This window comes from Tenrec ecaudatus, chromosome 16, assembly GCF_050624435.1.
Source record: "Tenrec ecaudatus isolate mTenEca1 chromosome 16, mTenEca1.hap1, whole genome shotgun sequence".
In the NCBI taxonomy this organism is placed as follows: Eukaryota; Metazoa; Chordata; class Mammalia; order Afrosoricida; family Tenrecidae; genus Tenrec; species Tenrec ecaudatus.
The window spans coordinates 9548324-9565766 of NC_134545.1; the positions used below are offsets into that span (position 1 = coordinate 9548324).

General features: G+C 47.0%; 1 protein-coding gene across 6 annotated transcripts in view; it reads left to right on the forward strand.

Annotated features, from left to right (window-relative positions):
* Positions 1 to 726: 726 nt before the first annotated feature.
* CIT (citron rho-interacting serine/threonine kinase) overlaps positions 727 to 17443 on the forward strand; it is a 196271-nt gene continuing 179554 nt past the window's right edge. For all 6 annotated transcript variants that reach the window (XM_075533368.1, XM_075533372.1, XM_075533371.1 and 3 more), the window contains exons 1-3: positions 727 to 793; positions 1743 to 1845; positions 9205 to 9346. In XM_075533368.1, coding sequence (XP_075389483.1) covers positions 1750 to 1845; positions 9205 to 9346 — 238 coding nt within the window. In that variant the 5' untranslated portion in view covers positions 727 to 793; positions 1743 to 1749. The remainder of the gene's footprint in view (positions 794 to 1742; positions 1846 to 9204; positions 9347 to 17443) is intronic.

Below are 17443 nucleotides of genomic sequence, written 5' to 3' on the forward strand. Positions count from 1 at the left end.
TGTCCCCACCCCCAGCCAGTCCTGGGGCTTTGGGGCTCCACTCAAGGGGAGTCCCTCTGGGACATGGGAGTACAAGGAATGGTGTGACCCTGTGCTGGGCAAGCCTACTCAGTAGGGTATGCTGGGCCCTTCTAGGGTTTCCCATGTGGGCTCCAATAAATTTCTTCCATTAAAAAAAAATTTTTTTTTTTTGCTTACGTCTCTTGTTTCGTTTTTTTCGACCAAAACCCTTTCAGATGAGTTCAAGGACCGTCAGCATCTCCTGGAAAGACAGTCAGCCAGAGATGTAAGAACAGGGTAGGTCGAAGTTCTCATTTAAACTATTTGCAGCCTCAGAGAACCACTAATTTTCTCCAAGTAACAGGTACTGTAGCTGTATTTGCGGGGGAAGACCAGGCAGAAATGTCCTGGCCGCCTTCCTCCTCGCAGGTGACCATGAAAGCAGGGACAAGTCACCAGAGCCTACCCCAGGGCCCCTAAAGACAAAAACAGGGGCATCCCTAACCTGGGACCGGCTCAACCGTCAATTTCAAACATCTAAGAACAGCCCAGCCGGGTTTGCCCTTCCCCCTTTCCCATTGGTCAGGAATCGAAAGAACAGCAGTTTGATTGGCTCGTCCGTTCACTTCCTCCTGTACCTTTAAGGACATGGGCGGGGCCTGGCTGTCCATCAAAGATACAGCTCGCTGATTGGCCACTCGCAAGCAGGTCCCGCCCTGCCGCGTCTGGATTCAAACGCGGCGGCGGGAGGCGCTGGGCGGAGCGGCGCGCTTGCTGGCTGGGTTCGCTCGCTGTGAGTCTGGCTCCCCCCCCAAAACTCGGACCCCACTTTGCGAGGCCCCAACCCAGACTTGTGAGCGGCATGGCACCCCCAGGATTGCCCGGGGCCCTGCCCGTGGGGCCTGGCCTGGGCGGGGGTCCGATGTTCTCTGCTTCCTGCTTCAGCGCCACCTGCGCTCTGCCCTGGGGGGTGGGCCGCCGGGTGTCCGGGTGACGCGCGGGCCGTAACATTCGCCCCCGTGGGCTTCACTGCGCACCCGTGGTACTCCCTCCACCCTGTTCCCCTGCGCCAGCCCGTCGGAAGCCCCGGGACCACTGCCCTCCCAGTTCCTTCTGCCGGGGTGGGGCGCGGTCCTTCGTCTCCCTGAGGAGATCCGCAAGGCTTGCAGGTGGCCCCGGGACCCTCTCTCTACACCGTGAGAACGTGCACTTCGGTAGCGCCCTTACCTTGCTGGAGTTTTTAACCTCATAGCACTCACTGCCTTCCAACGCAGTATGCAGTTTGCTGATTGAAGTCACTCAGTTCATTTACCTGCTGGTGCCCAGGTAGCATAATGGTTCTAACTGCCAGGCCGGCGCTTCAAACCCACCTGACTCTCTGAGGGAGAAAAGCGAGACTGCCTGATCTCTTAAAGATGCACAGCCTTCGGAACCCCAAGGAGTAGTTCTGCTTTGCCCTATAGGGTTGGAGTCCATTCGCTGTTGGTGGGTAGGTGCCATCCCTGCCCTTGTACAACTTCGAATGCAAGGGAGGCAGGTGGTAAGGTCGGATGTCCGAGAAGCGTATCACCTGTTATGCAGTGAGTTCAAAATCTCCATGTTTAACCTTCATCTCCTGAGTTTCCTAAACGGAGGCTGTATCCTGTCTTCACCCCGCCCCTGATGGCTTGAGGGAGATGCAAATGGCCGGTCCCTTAAAGATTGCCCGTACTCAGTTGGCTTTTTCTCACGTCTCTTCACAGCGGAGAGATGTTGAAGTTCAAGTATGGAGTGCGTAACCCTCAGGACGGGGGTGCGCCTGAACCCATTGCCAGCCGAGCCTCCAGGCTGAATCTTTTCTTCCAGGTAACCAACCGCTCACCCTCCCGACTTGGCTCCCTTGTGTTTTCACGCTTAGTAGCTGCTTATCACTCTCAGGCTCGGGGCTCAATTCTAGGAGTACAAGAAAACTTCTGGAAAAAATTCTAGTTGCTTTTTATATAATCTTTATTTTTTCATTCAGGGTCTCTTTATTTCCCAGGTAAAAAGGGATAAATGCATATGTCTGTGTAACCACGCTTCTTTCTTTTTAAATTTTAATTTATTAAAAAATCATTTTCTTGGGGGCTCGTACAACTCATCACAATCCATCCATCCATCCATCCATCCATCCTTTGCATCAAGCACGTAGGCACGTTTGTTGCTGTCATCATTCTCAAAACATTTTAATTAATTTTAACCACACTCCTTTCAAGATACACAGTGTATCCATCAGCTGGGAAGTTTAATTCTGACTTTAAAACCCAAGGTCAGGAGATTATTTCCAAGTCAGCTTTTAATTCTTTCATGTCTAGTCTCGTTGGGGGCACTGTTAAAGAACAAGTTAGGGGGTGGGGGCTATCAATATCCTGACCTCAGCAGTTATTAGCTGTGTTACTTTGGGTGATTCACTTACCTTCTCTGAATTCGTTGGCTCTCTTTCAAGTAGAAGTAATAGTAATTCTCAGGGCTGTTGTGAGGAGTAAGTTAGGTAGTCATTTAAAGTACTTAGCACTGTGCCTGACTTGTAGTAAACCCATACCTGGGAGCCTGAGTGATGCTCTTGTAAGCATTGGATGGGTGCTGGAAGCGGGCAGTGGAAGCTCACCGGGTGCTCCAAGGGAGTGAGTGGAGGGTATCTGCTCCAGCCAAGATTTATAGCCCCAGAAACCCTGTAGAGAGTCGCTCTGTGTCAGATTTGATTCATTGGCAATCGTGAGTTTTATTGTGAATGCTAAGTGTAGAAGTAGTGTTAGTTTTAATAATACATTTCTGTTCACTAATACTGTATTTAGGAACTACGTAGGGTACTGGGTAATGATAAGTAATAATACGCTTTGATAAACCACTTTTCAAAATATTGAGGGATGTTCAAACAGACTGGAATGTGAACCAACTGAGAAGCTTCTGTGGTTCTTTGGGGACCGTTTCCGTCACTAGTTTAAATCCTACCACATCTTTGCAGTTTGTCTCTATGCTTAGCTGCCTGGGGCACCATTAACCTTGAACCCCCTTTGTTTTCCTTGAAGTTACTACACACAAATATTTGGGCTTCTCAGTGCATATGAAAGTTGCATTTACACGAAACTGTAGTCTACTGAGTGTGCAATCAATGAACAGATTTGAAATATTTCGAGAATCACCGGATGTGACGCAGGGACATGAGAGTGAGCACATGCTGTTGGCATAATGGTGCCGGTAGAGTGGGTTGCCACAAACCTTCCGTTGGTAACAAATACCGTATCTGTAAAATGAGGTATGCCTGTGTGTAGCCGTGGAAGCAATGGTAGCTTCCATTGTTGAAAGCTCGGAGGCAAACATGCTCCTGATTGTTTTGGTTCAGCCTCATAACTGAGGTAGGGACTATTCTCCTTTATATATTTCAGCTGTAGGAGATGAAGGATGTGGAGAAAGCCAGACTCTCGCAAGATTTTGCAACCTTGCTCTAGTCGGTCAGTTTGATTCTAAAGCCCGAGCTTGGAATGTGGGCCGTATTGTCACCACAGCTCTTCTCCTTCCGAAGCCATTGTAGCTACACTGGGGAAACGCTTGCAATTGATTTCTTTTTCAGGTTTTTAATATCCTTGCTGATCTACTTTGTAGATGATACTTGTGTCCATTGTTGGAAATAGTGCAGTGAAATATTCTACTAATACTGCAGAACTGTCTGCTTTTCTTTCACCTCTGTTAGAGCTTGCTTTATAGTAGAGGTTCTAGTGTTAGGTGCAGAGTTCTGGTGGCTTAGTGCTTATGAACTGATCTGCTAACTGCAGGGTCAGCAGTTGGAAACCACCAGCCACTTCATGGGGAAAGAGGAGGCTTTCTACTCCTATAAAGAGCTATATTCTCGGAAATTCATAGGGGCCAGTTCTATCCTGTCGCATAGGGTTGATGTTAGAATTGACTCTGGCAGTGAGTTTGGAGAATTTGAATGTTAGGAACATACATATTTAAAACTGTTATATCCCCTTGGTGAGCTGACCCTTTACCATTATGTAATGGCCTAACTTGAATCCTCACCAATATTGAGTTAAAGTCCATTTTGTCTGATAATCTCCTTTTCATGATGAATTTCTGGCTCCTCCCAGGCAAGCTGTTATATACAAGTGTACCAGGGCTTTGAACCAGCTTGAAATGGTTCACTCGGGGCCGATGGAAACAAAGGCAGTTTACGTGTTGCATAGCAACCAAATGTCTTGTGGGGGCAATGAGGAGGTGGGTGGGTTTTGACCTGAGTAGTAACAGAGCCCAATGCCCTGCTCAGAGATGGCATCTGTGTAGCTCTGAATGTGTGTTGGCTGCCATCTTTGAACAGGGTACCGCTGCCTGTTTCCTACTTGGGTCACAACCCACCAGTGCAAAAGATTTGGTTGCTTGCAGTGAATATACTGCCCTTGTTTCCCTCCTCTTTGACAGAAGCTTTTTGAGCCTATTGGAAGCCCTGTTGTGTGAACAGCTTAAGGACATTGTTTCCTTTTCTGTCAGGTGTCCTTTGAATGAGACTTAAACATAGTAGCGAATCTCAGTATTTCCCATTCAAGGAAAGAATACTTTAGCCTGGGATGCAGCATGTCTCTTTTCTTTATGGTTAACAATACTTTCCATTAAGGTCTAGCCCAGTGGTTGGCAAGACATCTGGGGAGAAAAAAATTTTTTTGGGGTGAGCTAACATATACAATTCTCTCCGGCCAACATAGGTGTGCCGAGTTTTAATTTTGCCAAGTATGGTTGTAAAAACTCAGGTGTGAAGAAAAACCTGTCATCTTTATTTAAAAAAAGGTCATTATAAGAAAACCAAGAATATAGGTGAATGTGTGTGTGTTTGTGTCTGTGTGTTTGTGGTGGTCCGGGTGGGTTTGAACCATCTCGGAATAAAGGACTTCCTTTTAGCTTTATAAAAACATTCAGCTGTATAAAAATCACAGCGTAGCGCTCATATTTTCCTCATTTCACTTCAGGCTGTTGAGAGCTTTATTAAGAATCAGTACTATATTGGAGGACTTTTGATCTGTTAGGTTTAGATTCATTGAAAAAGCAGAATAATACAGTCTTGTTATTTTTCGGAGTTAGCGGCAGGATTATGACTCAAGCGACAGATAAGGTAGCCTTGTGACCCAGTGCCTCCCAAACCTAGTTAAGACCTGAATCTCTGGAGGAGCTTGTTAATAAAGCAGATTTAAGCTACACCTTGAGAAGCCCTAATTCAGTAAGTCCGACCAGAAATATGTGCATATTTTTTAATAAGCTCTCCAGGTGATTCAAATGTGGTCTGTCTTCTAGTGCAGCGTGACAATCCACTCCCAAACCTAGTGGTTTAAAGCCTCAAAGAGTGATACCCCCCTGCCCCCCATGACTCTGGGTTGCTTGCTCTCACCAGGGTGAATCTTCCACTCGACTCTGTGGTACCATCTGGGGTCCCTGGTAGCTAGGTTGGCATTAGGGCACCGGGGTGTTGACTGTTGTCTTAGGTACCTCCGTGCTTTTCTGCTTGGCTTTCCTCCATGCCCTCTGTGATCACTCAGTACTGACCCCAGGGGGTTATAAAGTTCTGTCCACAGTAAACACTGGAGGCTTTGTGGACCTCATGGTCTCGGTTCTGTGATCCGATGTGCCCTTATAGCATCAGAGAGCAGCCATGGATAATACGTCAGTGGATGGGTGTGGCTGTGTTCCAGTAAAACTTTTGTGTTAGTCTGGGTTGACTAGAGAAACAAGTTCATAGACACAAGTGTATAAGAAAGTGCTTTATATAAAAGAACAATTGAATCTTGAGAAAACATCCAAGCCCAGTCCAGATCAAGTCCATAAGACTTATATGAGCCCATATGTCCAGTACTAGTCTATAAATTCCTCTTTTGACTCATGCAGCACATGCAATGATGCCGAATGCAGGAAGATCACAGGCCAGTGGGTAGAAAGTCTTGTGAATCCAGTGGCGGTGGAAGCATCTCAATGCTGGTGTGGGTCTCCACGTGTCTCCTCTAGCCCTCTTGAGCGTCTCAACAGCAGAAAAGGCAAGGCAGAGAGAGTGGCTCTGACCTCCAGTGAGCTATTTATCTCCATTGTATCTCCAAATGAGGTCATCAAGCTGCGACCTGATTGACAGGCTAGTCTCCAAGTTGACAGTCTATTCTTCGCTCAAGTTGACCGGAAATTATTTCACTGCCACAACTTTATTTATAAAAACAAATTGTGGGGCAGGACTGGCCCACAGCCTGGCCACAGGTTGCTGGTCTTTGGTGTAACCCTGGCTTCTCTCTATACACGGCATCTGGTATCTATTTCCCGAAAGAACAAATCTGAAGCTACAAGATTTCTTAACGGTCTGCTCTGAAGCGGCACAGTGTTACCGTGTTACCCTCTTTCTGTGGATTGAAGTGAGTCACAAGGATGGAGAGAAAGGAGTTCCAGCTCGTCAATGGGAGAGTGATGTGTGCGTGGCAGGATGGAGGAGTTGGTGATGGCTGTCAGTGCAGACTGACCTTCACCCCAGCCCTGGGCTGGCTCAAGGGAACCATTGCCCCAGGCCAGGTGTAGCAAACTCATGCCTTTAAGGGCCAGGCAGCAAGTATTAGTGAGTCAAATGGACCAGATGGTGGACTGGGAATCACGTTTATGCTGAACCATGAGCACACTTGCTACCCACTGGGGACAGTGCTACTTGTTAATTGGTGCCGTTGTGTAGAATTGCCCCATAGGGCATGAGTGGAGAACCTTCTTCCTGCCAAGGGCCATTCGGATATTTATAGCATCATTCTCAGGCCATACTAGTCAAGCATTTAACTAGCTCACCTCTAAATGTGCCGACCGTTAGGAGCCCTGGTGGCATGGTGGTTACATGTTTGGCTGTTACCTGCATCTTGACGGCAGTGTGAAACCACCAGCCTCCTCTCAGGAGAAAGACGGCTTTCTTTACTACCTTGTTCTAGAGGGTCTCCGTGAGTGGTATCCGTGGCATGGCAGGAAGTTTTTTTTCTGGAATGTGATGGCCGAAACTCCTTTCTTTTGGTGAGCTGTGTGATCTTAATTGGTAGTGATTTTGTGGACCTTACATAAGGCCTATTCATAGTGACCCTATAGGCAGTAACTAGTATATGGCCCACGGGCTGGACATTGCCCACCCTGCTATAGGATTGGCTGGCCTATAATCTTGACGGGAATGGATTGCCAGGTCTGTTTCCCATGGAGCCACTGGATGGCTTTGAACTGCCAACAGTTTGGATAGCAGCCGAGCGCTTAACCATTGCACCACCAGGATTTCTCACCCAATTCAATTCTCCAGTTATTTTTGTTTTTCTTTTTTAAAGAAAAGCCAGAAAAAAAGAAAAAAAAGAAAAGCCAGAAACCCCCATTAATATGGGAAATCTTCGGATTTTGAATATTGGCAGATAATTCACATTACAGTAACAACAGGCTTGCCCTCTGTTGTAAGTCACTTCTGAACTGAGATACGTACTCTTTTTCTTCTTTATTTTTTAAAATGTTTTCATTATTCCAAACTAAACCCACTGCTGTTGAGTTGAGTCCATGCTGACTCAGAGCAGCCCTGCAGGACAGGATAGAACTGCCCTGGGGGTTTCCGAGACGTAACTCTATGGGAATAGAAAGCCCGTCTTTCTTCTGCAGAGCCACCCGTGGTTTCCCGCTGCTCACCGTCAAGTTAGCAGCCCAAATTGTAACCACCGCCCCAGCAGGACTCCTCCTTTTTACGATTACTGCCTCTTAATATCTTTATAAGTCTAATCTTGAACACGTGTGAGTGGACCTCTGAGAATGATAACATCAGCAAATCACACACCGCCATATCATGTGTTAGGACACCCTATTTATTTATTTATTTATTTTTAGGAGCCCTGTTGTCTTAGTGGTTTATGAAGTGGGCTGCTAACTGCAAGGTCAATAGTTCAAAACTACCAGCTGCTCTTTGGGAACAAAATGAGACTTTCTACTTCTGTAAACAGTTATAGCCTTCTTCTTTTTAAAAAAAATCATTCTATTAGGGGCTCATACAACTCTTATCACAATCCATACATACATCTGTTGTGTCAGCACATTTGTACATTTGAGCATATTTGTACATTTGTTGCCATCATCAGTCTCAAAACATTTGCTTTCTGCTTGAGCCCTTGGTATCAGCTCCTCATTTGTTCCCTTCCCTCCCCCCTCTCCCCTCCCTCATGGACCCTTGATAATTCATAAATTATTATTATTTTGTCATATCCTACACTGTCTGATGGCTCCCTTCTCCCACTTTTCTGCTGTCCATCCCCCTGGGAGGAGGTTATATGTAGATCCTTGTAATCAGTTCCCCCTTTCCACCCCACCCTTCCTTCCTCCACCCACTTGGTATCGACACTCTCACCACTAGTCCTGAAGGGATCATCTGCCCTGGATTCCCTGTGTTTCCAGTTCCTATCCGTACCACTGTACATCCTCTGGTCTAGCTGGATTTGTAAGGCAGAACTGGAATCATAATAGTGGGGGTGGGGTGGGGTGGGGTGGAGGAAGCATTTAGGAACTAGAATGAAGAAAGTTGTATGTTTCATCGTTGCTACACTGCACCCTGACTGGCTCGTCTCCTCCCCACGACCCTTCCGTAAGGGGATGTAGGACACCTTATCGACAGTGTACCAGAGCCTCCAGAAAATAGGTGGTGGTTCGTGCAGTTTTTCAGAGTTTGAATACACTATGTGTTGGGGTCTGCCTATATCAGCCATGTCTGTGGACAAGCTACAGCTTACCAGGGTTGTTTTAGATCAAGAGTAAATCTAGCTCTCTAATTGTGTCTGAATACTCATAATTTAGATTATCTGAATGAATTCAAGGGAACTAAATTATATTCACAAACTTCTGGGCACGCAGTAGAGGCGTGACAACCGACATGAAGGGATGTCAGAGCAGCAGAGCCCGTGAAGAACAGAGAGGACCTCTGCTGATGGGTGGTGTGATTCTGCAACGTTTTCTCTGGGCACTGGTGGGAGAAGTCCGCAGTGCTGGAACTGTGCGCAAGACAGCTTAATGGCTGTCAGTTGACGCTGCCCTAGAGCAGGAAGCCCCGGAATTGTGGGGTTTGCGTGTGTCGTGAGTCGTTACTCGAGCTGGCTGCTTGCGATTTACTGTGTGGATGTTATTGATCAAAGCTTTTCATTATTGACAGTGCCTCCATCTGCTGTTTGCCGTTTTTAGGGGAAACCACCCTTTGTGACTCAACAGCAGATGTCTACTCTTTCCCGAGAAGGGGTATTGGATGCCCTCTTTGTTCTCTTTGAAGAATGCAGCCAGCCGGCTCTGATGAAGATGAAGCACGTGAGCAACTTCGTCCAGAAGTGTAAGTTTTGGGGATGGTCTCTTGAAAACGGCTGCTTGTGACACATACTAGAAGGCTGCTGGAGGCTGGTGGTAATGGGTAAGAAATGCGGCTTTCCAGGAAGACAGACCAAGGTGGAAGTTCAGACTCCGTCCGTCATCGCTGGGAGACTGAGGAAGTTGGGCCTCTTGGCTGCAAGCCACAGAAACTCACCTCAAACTAAAACCTGTAAATCAAGGGCTTGACTGCTGAAGCCTAGTGACCCTGGAGGGCAAAACAGAACTGCCTCATTGTGTTTCCAAGGCTGTAATCTTTATGGCGAAGGGGCCCTGGTGCTGCAGCGGGATTAAGCGTTGGGCTGCTAACTTCAAGGTTGGCAGTTCAAACCCACCAGCCGATCTGCAAGAGAAAGACTAGGCTGTCCTTGTAAAAATTTCGTCTCAGAAACCCGCAGGAGTGGTTCTACCCGGTCTTGTGGGGTTGCTATGAACCAGAATTGAGTTGATGGCCGTAAGTTTAGGTTTCTTAATTATTTTTTTTTACATCCTGTGGTGGTGCTGGAAATAGCCAGACCTTCATTCCTGAGGAATTTGTTGTTGGTCTTTTGCACAGACTGGTGGGTGTAGTGCTCCCTTGTCCATTCCTCACAAACCAGTCCGCCGCCATCGACAAGTTGATGCTGGGTCACAGCACCCCCACAGGGCACGTGAAAGTGCCCCATGGGTTTCCAAGATGATATGCTGTGTGGCAGTAGACTGCCTCATCTTTCACTCTTGGAGTTGCTGGTGGATGGAAACCATCGACCTTGCAGCTAGTTAGCAGCCAAGCATTTAACCACTGCACCACCAGGTCTCCTTTCCCCCCTATCACTGCTCCGGAGTCAGTGCTGACTCACGGCGACCCCCTGTGGGTTTCTGAGACGGTCACTGTTTACTGGAGTAGAGGGTCCAGTCTTTCTCCCTTGGAGCTGCTGGTGGTTTCGAATTGCCAACCATGGGGATTGCAGCCCAACAGGTAACCACTATCCCTCCAGGACTAGCTTAGGCAAAAAAGTGAATTCATCGGCTTATGAAACCAGGAAATCCGGGAGCCGAACAAGCTTCAGACATGGCTGGTTCTGAGGTGTTAGTCATGTTGACCTTGACCCCAGTACCTACCCTCACTCAGGGTGGACTTATCACTAGGTGTAGGAAACCTCAACGCCCATGAGAGTTCCTTTTTAACCAATTTATTTTAGTGGATTTAATTTTAAAATAGTAAGGAACAATGAATATAGTTATATATTTGCCGATGTAGTTGTACAATACAACTTTCCTATTTATTTTTTTAAAGATCACTTTATTGGGGGCTCTTATAATAATCCATACATCAATTGAAAATACAACATATATATATATATATTTAATGGGAAGGACCCATGAAGATAAAAGTTCCCAGGCCTCATGCAAGTCACCCCTGCCTATACCCTGGTACTGATTTTTCTGGACTCCCACGGGATAGGGAGGTGGGCGGCGGCTACAGTACCCCTGCCTCGCAGCACCCCGGCTTCAGAGCCCTTTACCTTCTTTCAGTGCTTTTCAACTGGGGGTGTTTCTGCTCCACAGGGTCATTCGGCAATGTCTAGAGATACTTTTGGTTGTCACAACTCGGTGCGGGTGGTGCTGGCAGAATAGTGAGTGGAGGCCAGAGTTGTTGCTACACATGCCCTAGGACAGCCCCCTATTCTCCAGAATTGTCTGGTCCCCAATGTCAGTGTCGAGGTTGAGAAAACCTAGCGTACACCACCTTACTGTGTAACTAAGCACTCTACCCTTTACTGAAGGTTCCCAGGCGGCACCGCGGTTATGCATTGGGGTGCTGACCTCAAGATCAGCAGTAGGAACCGCCCAGCTGCTCTGGGGACGAACAGTGAGACTTTCTGCTTCTGTCACGATGTACAGTCCCAGGGCTGGGGCTACTCTGCCCGGTAGGGTTGCTGCGAATTGAAGAGGGCACTGAGTTTGGTTTGGGTTTATTGACTTGACCAAGGGAGTTTTTGCTGTCACGCAATTTGAAAAAATAATTAATTTTCATTATTAATACACACAATAGGCCGCACACCAAGCCACCAATTTGTGCAGGTACCATTCAATGACATTGATTGCAACCATTCTTACTCTCCTTTTCCAAGGTCTTCCTTCCCCATTAGCATAAACCAACCGCTCCCTAATTTTTGTATCAAATCATTCAATTTGCTATGGTCAATTTGAGCCCATACAGATTAGTCTTCTTCTTGTTAGGTGCTGTGGAATTGGTTCCAACTCATAGCAGCCGTATGTACGACAGACCTAGACACTGCCCGGCCCTGTGCCATCCTCGCAATTGTTCTTATGTTGAGCCCCTTGTTGCAGCCACTGTGCCAATCCCTCTTGTCAAAGATCTTCTGTTTCATTTTTGAAATAGATTGAATCTAGATTCCTAGAGTCATATTCTGTGCATTCCACATTCTGATTTACTGATAGCTATTTCTTCTCAGTGTGAGTCGTGCCCCATCAACAAATGAAGGTCCCAAAGGCTTCAGTCTAGCCACATCATTATGATCAACTCTACTCTGAGAAGCTCCTCCTCAGCCATCTGTTGAGTGTCTTCCGACCTGAGGGGCTCATCTCCTGACGCTTTCTCTGACAGTGTTCTGTTTCTGTTCACTAGCCCTTCAGTATCGGACAGTATTTCGATGCTACCCGTAAGGTTTTCAGGGGCTACTTCCTCTGAAGTGGGCAGCTTATCCCTTCTTTGTAGTTTGTCTTGAGTCTGGAATCTTTGCTGAAACTTGTGTGTTTTGGGTGGCCCTGCTGGCATTTGAAATACCAGTGACCTAGCTTGCGGCATCACAGCCAAGCCAGTACGACAAACTGACAGACAAGGGGTGGGGATTAATCTTAGATAGGCACTAAGTTCAAGGCAGACATTCTTTACTAAGCTTAGCTAAGAAGACTTCAGGGGATATTTTTGGTGTAGGATTTAAAGATTATCTCAGGCAATAGTTTCAGAGATTTATCCAACCTTCATGGCCTGAGAAATTCTTACTCCATGAGGCTCTGAAAATCCTGTGCTCCATTTCCCCCTTTTTTGATCAGAATTCTTCTTTAAGAATATTTGATTAAGATGTTCAGTGATTTTAGTAATGTTAGCCAAGCACCACCCAGTGCTTCTGGTGTTATAGCAAAGGAGGTGCTTATGGAAGCAATTAGCCCCTTTCTGTTTGCTCCTGTTCATGTGTGGTGTCAATTGGGACTTGAGAGGATTAAGAGTGAAGGGGTGGAGTCTAGTACGGCAGTTGGGTGATAGCCAATGAGGCCTCTGTGTGGGTATGGACTTCTGAGAATTCTGGGAACTCCTGTATTTCCTCCTGGGAGGTGGGAGACACTTCTTTCTCTCTGCTGACTTCCTGCAAGACATCCCTGAGGAGAACCCACATGGACCTACTCTGATGCAGCCCTGGGAATTATAGGAGCCACACGGAGACCCCTGCCAGTGCTAAGATGCTTCTACTGCCACTGACTTTGCACCCTCTGGCCTGTGATCATCTTGCATTTGGCGTCATCGCATGTGTTTCATGAGTCTGAAGAGGACTTCATAGATTGGTATCAGACATATGGGCTAATATTGGACTTATGGACTTGATCTGGACTGGGCTGGGATGTTTTCTTAATATTCAACTGCTCATATATATATAAACCTCTTTCTTATACACAGATGAGTCTCTATGGATTTGTTTCTCTAGTCTACCTGGACTAACACATCATGACTCCCCTTTTTCTTCTGTTGTCTTGATAAGTGGAGGCCAGTTGTACCTTGAATGTCCATTACCAGCTTGTTTTTTCTTTTATTATCTGTATTTAATCCCAGGAAAGATTCTGATTGATTCTGCTTTGAGTCATTTGCCCACGTCTTGACCAATCTGGGAGGTGAAGTCTTGTGATGGGCCTGGCCCGTGTGATCAGCGCAGTTAGGATACTGTGGTTACCAGGACCTCCTGAAGCAGAGGAGGTGAAGTTATCCTAAGGAGGAGAGAGTGCTGAGTAGGTCAAGTCAGTTTATGCCTTTTGTATGTGTAGGAAGGAATAGCCCCCCCAAACTGGAAAAGGCTCCACTGGACAGAGCTTTTGTAGTATGTATCTCCTCCCAGGGGAGCATCGAGCAACTCTCTCTTGACTTAGTACACCCAGTGGCATAGCCTGGGAATATTCTCTCTGGTCACCGTGAATTTTTTTTTTTTTTTTTTGGTGAAAGTGCTTTTGCTCAAACCTCGTTTTTTTCGTAATGGCCAATTTAAGAGAATAGCGTGACATTTTGTTTCCTGCTCGGGAAAAGTGCCGCAGAAACTGTTGCGATGCTGAACACAGCTTACAAGGGCAGCCCTATGGGGAAAACTCAGGTGTACAAGTGGTTCTCTTATTTCAAAAAGAGGTGAAATGTTGATTGATGACAAGCCTCTTTCTGGACTTCTGTCAACTTCCCAAACAGGCGAAAATGCTGACTGGTAGTGCATTTGGAGTTTGTTCCACCAGGTCAGACTGTTAAGCAAGCTTTCTATTTAGAGGTTCTACACCTTGGTGGTCCTCATGGGGAGAGCCTGAGAGCGAGAGCAACAGAGCCCAACTTTATTGCTAACCAAGAATTAATACTACTTAGGGGGCGTGATTGCAGGTAACTACACGTCACAGGAAGGGGTAGTACAATAGGCATACACATCATAGGAAGGGGATGTACGATAGGCATAAGTGTGACAGATAGATTAATAGTGGGTGGCAGACGGGACTAGTTTTGTCGCCAGGAAAATGCACCTGCTCACGTAGCCATCTCAATGTGCCAGTTTTTGGCAAAAACAGCATGCCTCTTTTTGCCGCCCCCAATACTTTACTGGGCTGACCTTGCTCCGTGTGACTTGTCTTTGCTTCTGGGAATGAAGAGGGACCTGAAAGGACAGTGATTTGACAACATTAAGAGGAGGTAAAGAAAAAAACGGGAGGTGCTGTCAGCTATCCGGACATAAGAGTTTGAAAAATGTTTTCAAGAATGGAATCACAGATTTGACAAATGTATTAAGTGTAGTGGAGAGTTCTTTGAAGGTGATAAGGTTGTTTTGTAAAAAAAAAAAAAATTAAATTCATAGCTTTGGGGAAAAAGTTCCGTGGTTATTTTTGTTGCACACCTACGTATGTTTACACTGGTCAGCTTCCTCGTCTGTAAAATGGGGATAATCTATATCTACTAAGATTGTGTGAGGGTTGAATGCTCAGCGTAGGCATGCTACCCAGCAGAGAGCAATCACCAGGAACCACCGCATCTCATGGATTGCTGGTTGTCTTTCACTTTAAAATGTATGTTAGGTATTTGCCCTCTATTCCACATTTGTTTGAATAAGCTCCCCTGTTAGACTTTGAAGCATTAAAATTCTCAAGGGGGCGGTGGGCAGGCAGAGAGATGAGCTGTTCTCAGGAATCTTGTGCAGTCCCCAGCCCATCATCCTCTGTTTACTTCAGAGCCTCTCATCTTCTGGAATCACCCCGTTACCAGGGGCCCAGGCTTAGTGGGATGCAGATTTTAATTTTTTAAATAGAACTCTCTTCTAGCAAACTGTGTTATGCTTTTCAAGTGGCTTCCCAGGGAGTATGCGTGGTTGAGAGGCTGATTGAAAAGGGGTGATTACATTAGGTTTTTCTCTTTAAGATTCTGTTTTGTAACAAACTTTTTTTTTTTAACCCCTTCTCCCTCCTTCCCCTGGGATGAAGGGTTTCACAGCTTCCATTGCTCTAGGCACTGGAGTCTCCCCTCAGGGTGGAGATTCACTTTGGTCTTGTTGGGGAGAACAGGATTGAGCGTAGCCCTGCAGCAGTAGGTCAGGCAGAAGGGGAACAGTTCACGGGAACCCAGGAAAGGATTTTTGTTCCCTGAGCCTAAAACTGGGTGCTCCACGGCTGACCAAAGAGTGAAGGGTCACGTCGACCCAGGGGTGCCTCAGACAAAAGGCCTGATGAGCTGCTTGTACAAAGTCGGCCAATGGAAACCCTGTGGAGGCCCGGCCCTACCCTGACCCACACGGGGTCGCCATGAGTCGGAACGGGCTCAAAGGCAACTGGCTTAAAACAGTATCTGGCCCATAGGAGGTATCCCCGAGGATACCTTTGTTGAATGGCTGTATTGCTAAGTGAATAAAATAAGTGGCAAGACATTAAGCACAGGGTGACAGAATTCCTGTAAAACTAGACAGCAGGTGTGACATGAGAACATGCCAAGAGAAAGGATGATCATTGTAAAGGTGAGCTCTTTCTGGTGTTTCACAGAGCAGTTGGAATTTTACCCTCTGTATGCACTGTGGTTTGGCTGGGGATCTTTGCTTGGCTTACCTCGCAGTATATGTGTTCAACAAATACATATTGAACATTCATTATGTGCCAGGTCTCATTTTGGGTACAGCAGTGGTCAAAAGAAGCAAACCTCTCTGCCCTCAAGGATATGCAATCTAGTGGAGACCTGACGACCTCTCTTTTTAAACCATGCGCTTCATGTTCTGTCCACATCCCGCCTGTCAGTTTGCTGTCCTGTGGTGCCTGGTGTGTTGCTGTGCTGCCGGAAGTTAGGCCTTCTCTGGTATTTCAGACGCCAACGGAGTACCCACGTGAACAGATTTCCGTGGAGCTTCCAGACTAAGACAGACCAGGAGGGACGAGGTGACGACCTACTGCAATAATCAGCCAGTGGAAACCTGATGGATGACCACAGAGCACTGTCTGACTTGCCTACTCCGGCCCTATCATCATATGGGGTTCTTCATTGGAGAAGATGTGTGGTGAAGGAGAGGGCCAGCGAGCTCAAGGGGGACCCCCAGTGAGGTGGACTGACCCAACACCCGCAGTGATAGTGGCATGATCGCCACACACGTGCTGGTGATTGTGGGCATGGCTGGGGCCCGGGGAGTGTCCCCCGTGTTGTACCTGTCGGCCGACGGTTCATAGGTGCTGAGCCTGTCTGTTGCTGATGGCGCTCCCACGAGCAGCCTGCCATGGACTTGTAAATGCATGTTTTGTGTTTCTTGAAAAGGCGAATTCCTAGAAGGTAAAAAAATGTCTTGCTGAGTTTCAGAACCTGAGAGCCATCGGCTCACTGTGTGGATGTTTGCCTGACGCATGCTACGTGGCTGCCTTCCCACTTTGGGCCACGTGCTTTGGGCCACGTCGGTGTTCAGCTCCCACGGGGCCCATGGCACTGTCATGGAGAGCGCCAAGGCAGAAAGGATGGTGAGGGTTTGCGGCCACAGCGGCTTCTAATAGGTAGGGAAGTTTGGTGATCTGTCTTTAAATGTAATTTTGGTGAAGCTCTGCCTAGCGGTTTGGGTTCCCACTCAACGATTTCTACACGTATTGTTCAGTAACACCAACTACATTCATTCTTCATAAGGAGCGTTCTGAGTATTTCTTCCCTGTTGGTTCCCGTTTCCACGGATCTCGATCCCCAGCCCCTGCTCCTGCTCATCTGTTTCAAAGTCACTCACTGTGACTTTTAAAAGGAGCATGCTGCTCCTGGGAGAGAATCTTCTTATTTGCTTATTTTTTGTGTGAGCCAGTATGTTACTTAGGTAAGAGGTGACCTCGGGGGCTAGTTTTGGTTCAAGGCTTCAAGAGTATCTCAGGACATCAGTCTCGGCAAGTCTTCCTGTCTCTGCAAGCCAAGAAGCCCTGCTGTCTCTTGTTTGTTCTTTCTGATTTGATGTTATCTTCCACAGTTTTGTCTCCCATCTAGTCCCAGCCGTTGTCATCTGGCCCTTGTTTTTACTCATATATTTATTCTTAGCTGCTTCAAGGCTAGGACTTCAGCTCTCATCTGTCCGTCTTACTGCCTTGAAGCCTTTGGATTGTGGGTGGGACAGGTTTCCCAGCCCTTTGAGGGGCTAGTCCAGCAGTTTTGCCTGGAAAGCAGTTTGTCTCCTTGTAAGGTTGCGAGAATTGGTGGCTCTGGGTGAAGAATGGTGTAAGCAACCTTGGGCCCAAAGCCCAGTAGACATGAAGAGAATGGCTTTGTGTGTGCGCAACGCGGCATCGGATTCAACTCAGAAAGCTGCAAGCTAGCAGATTTGGA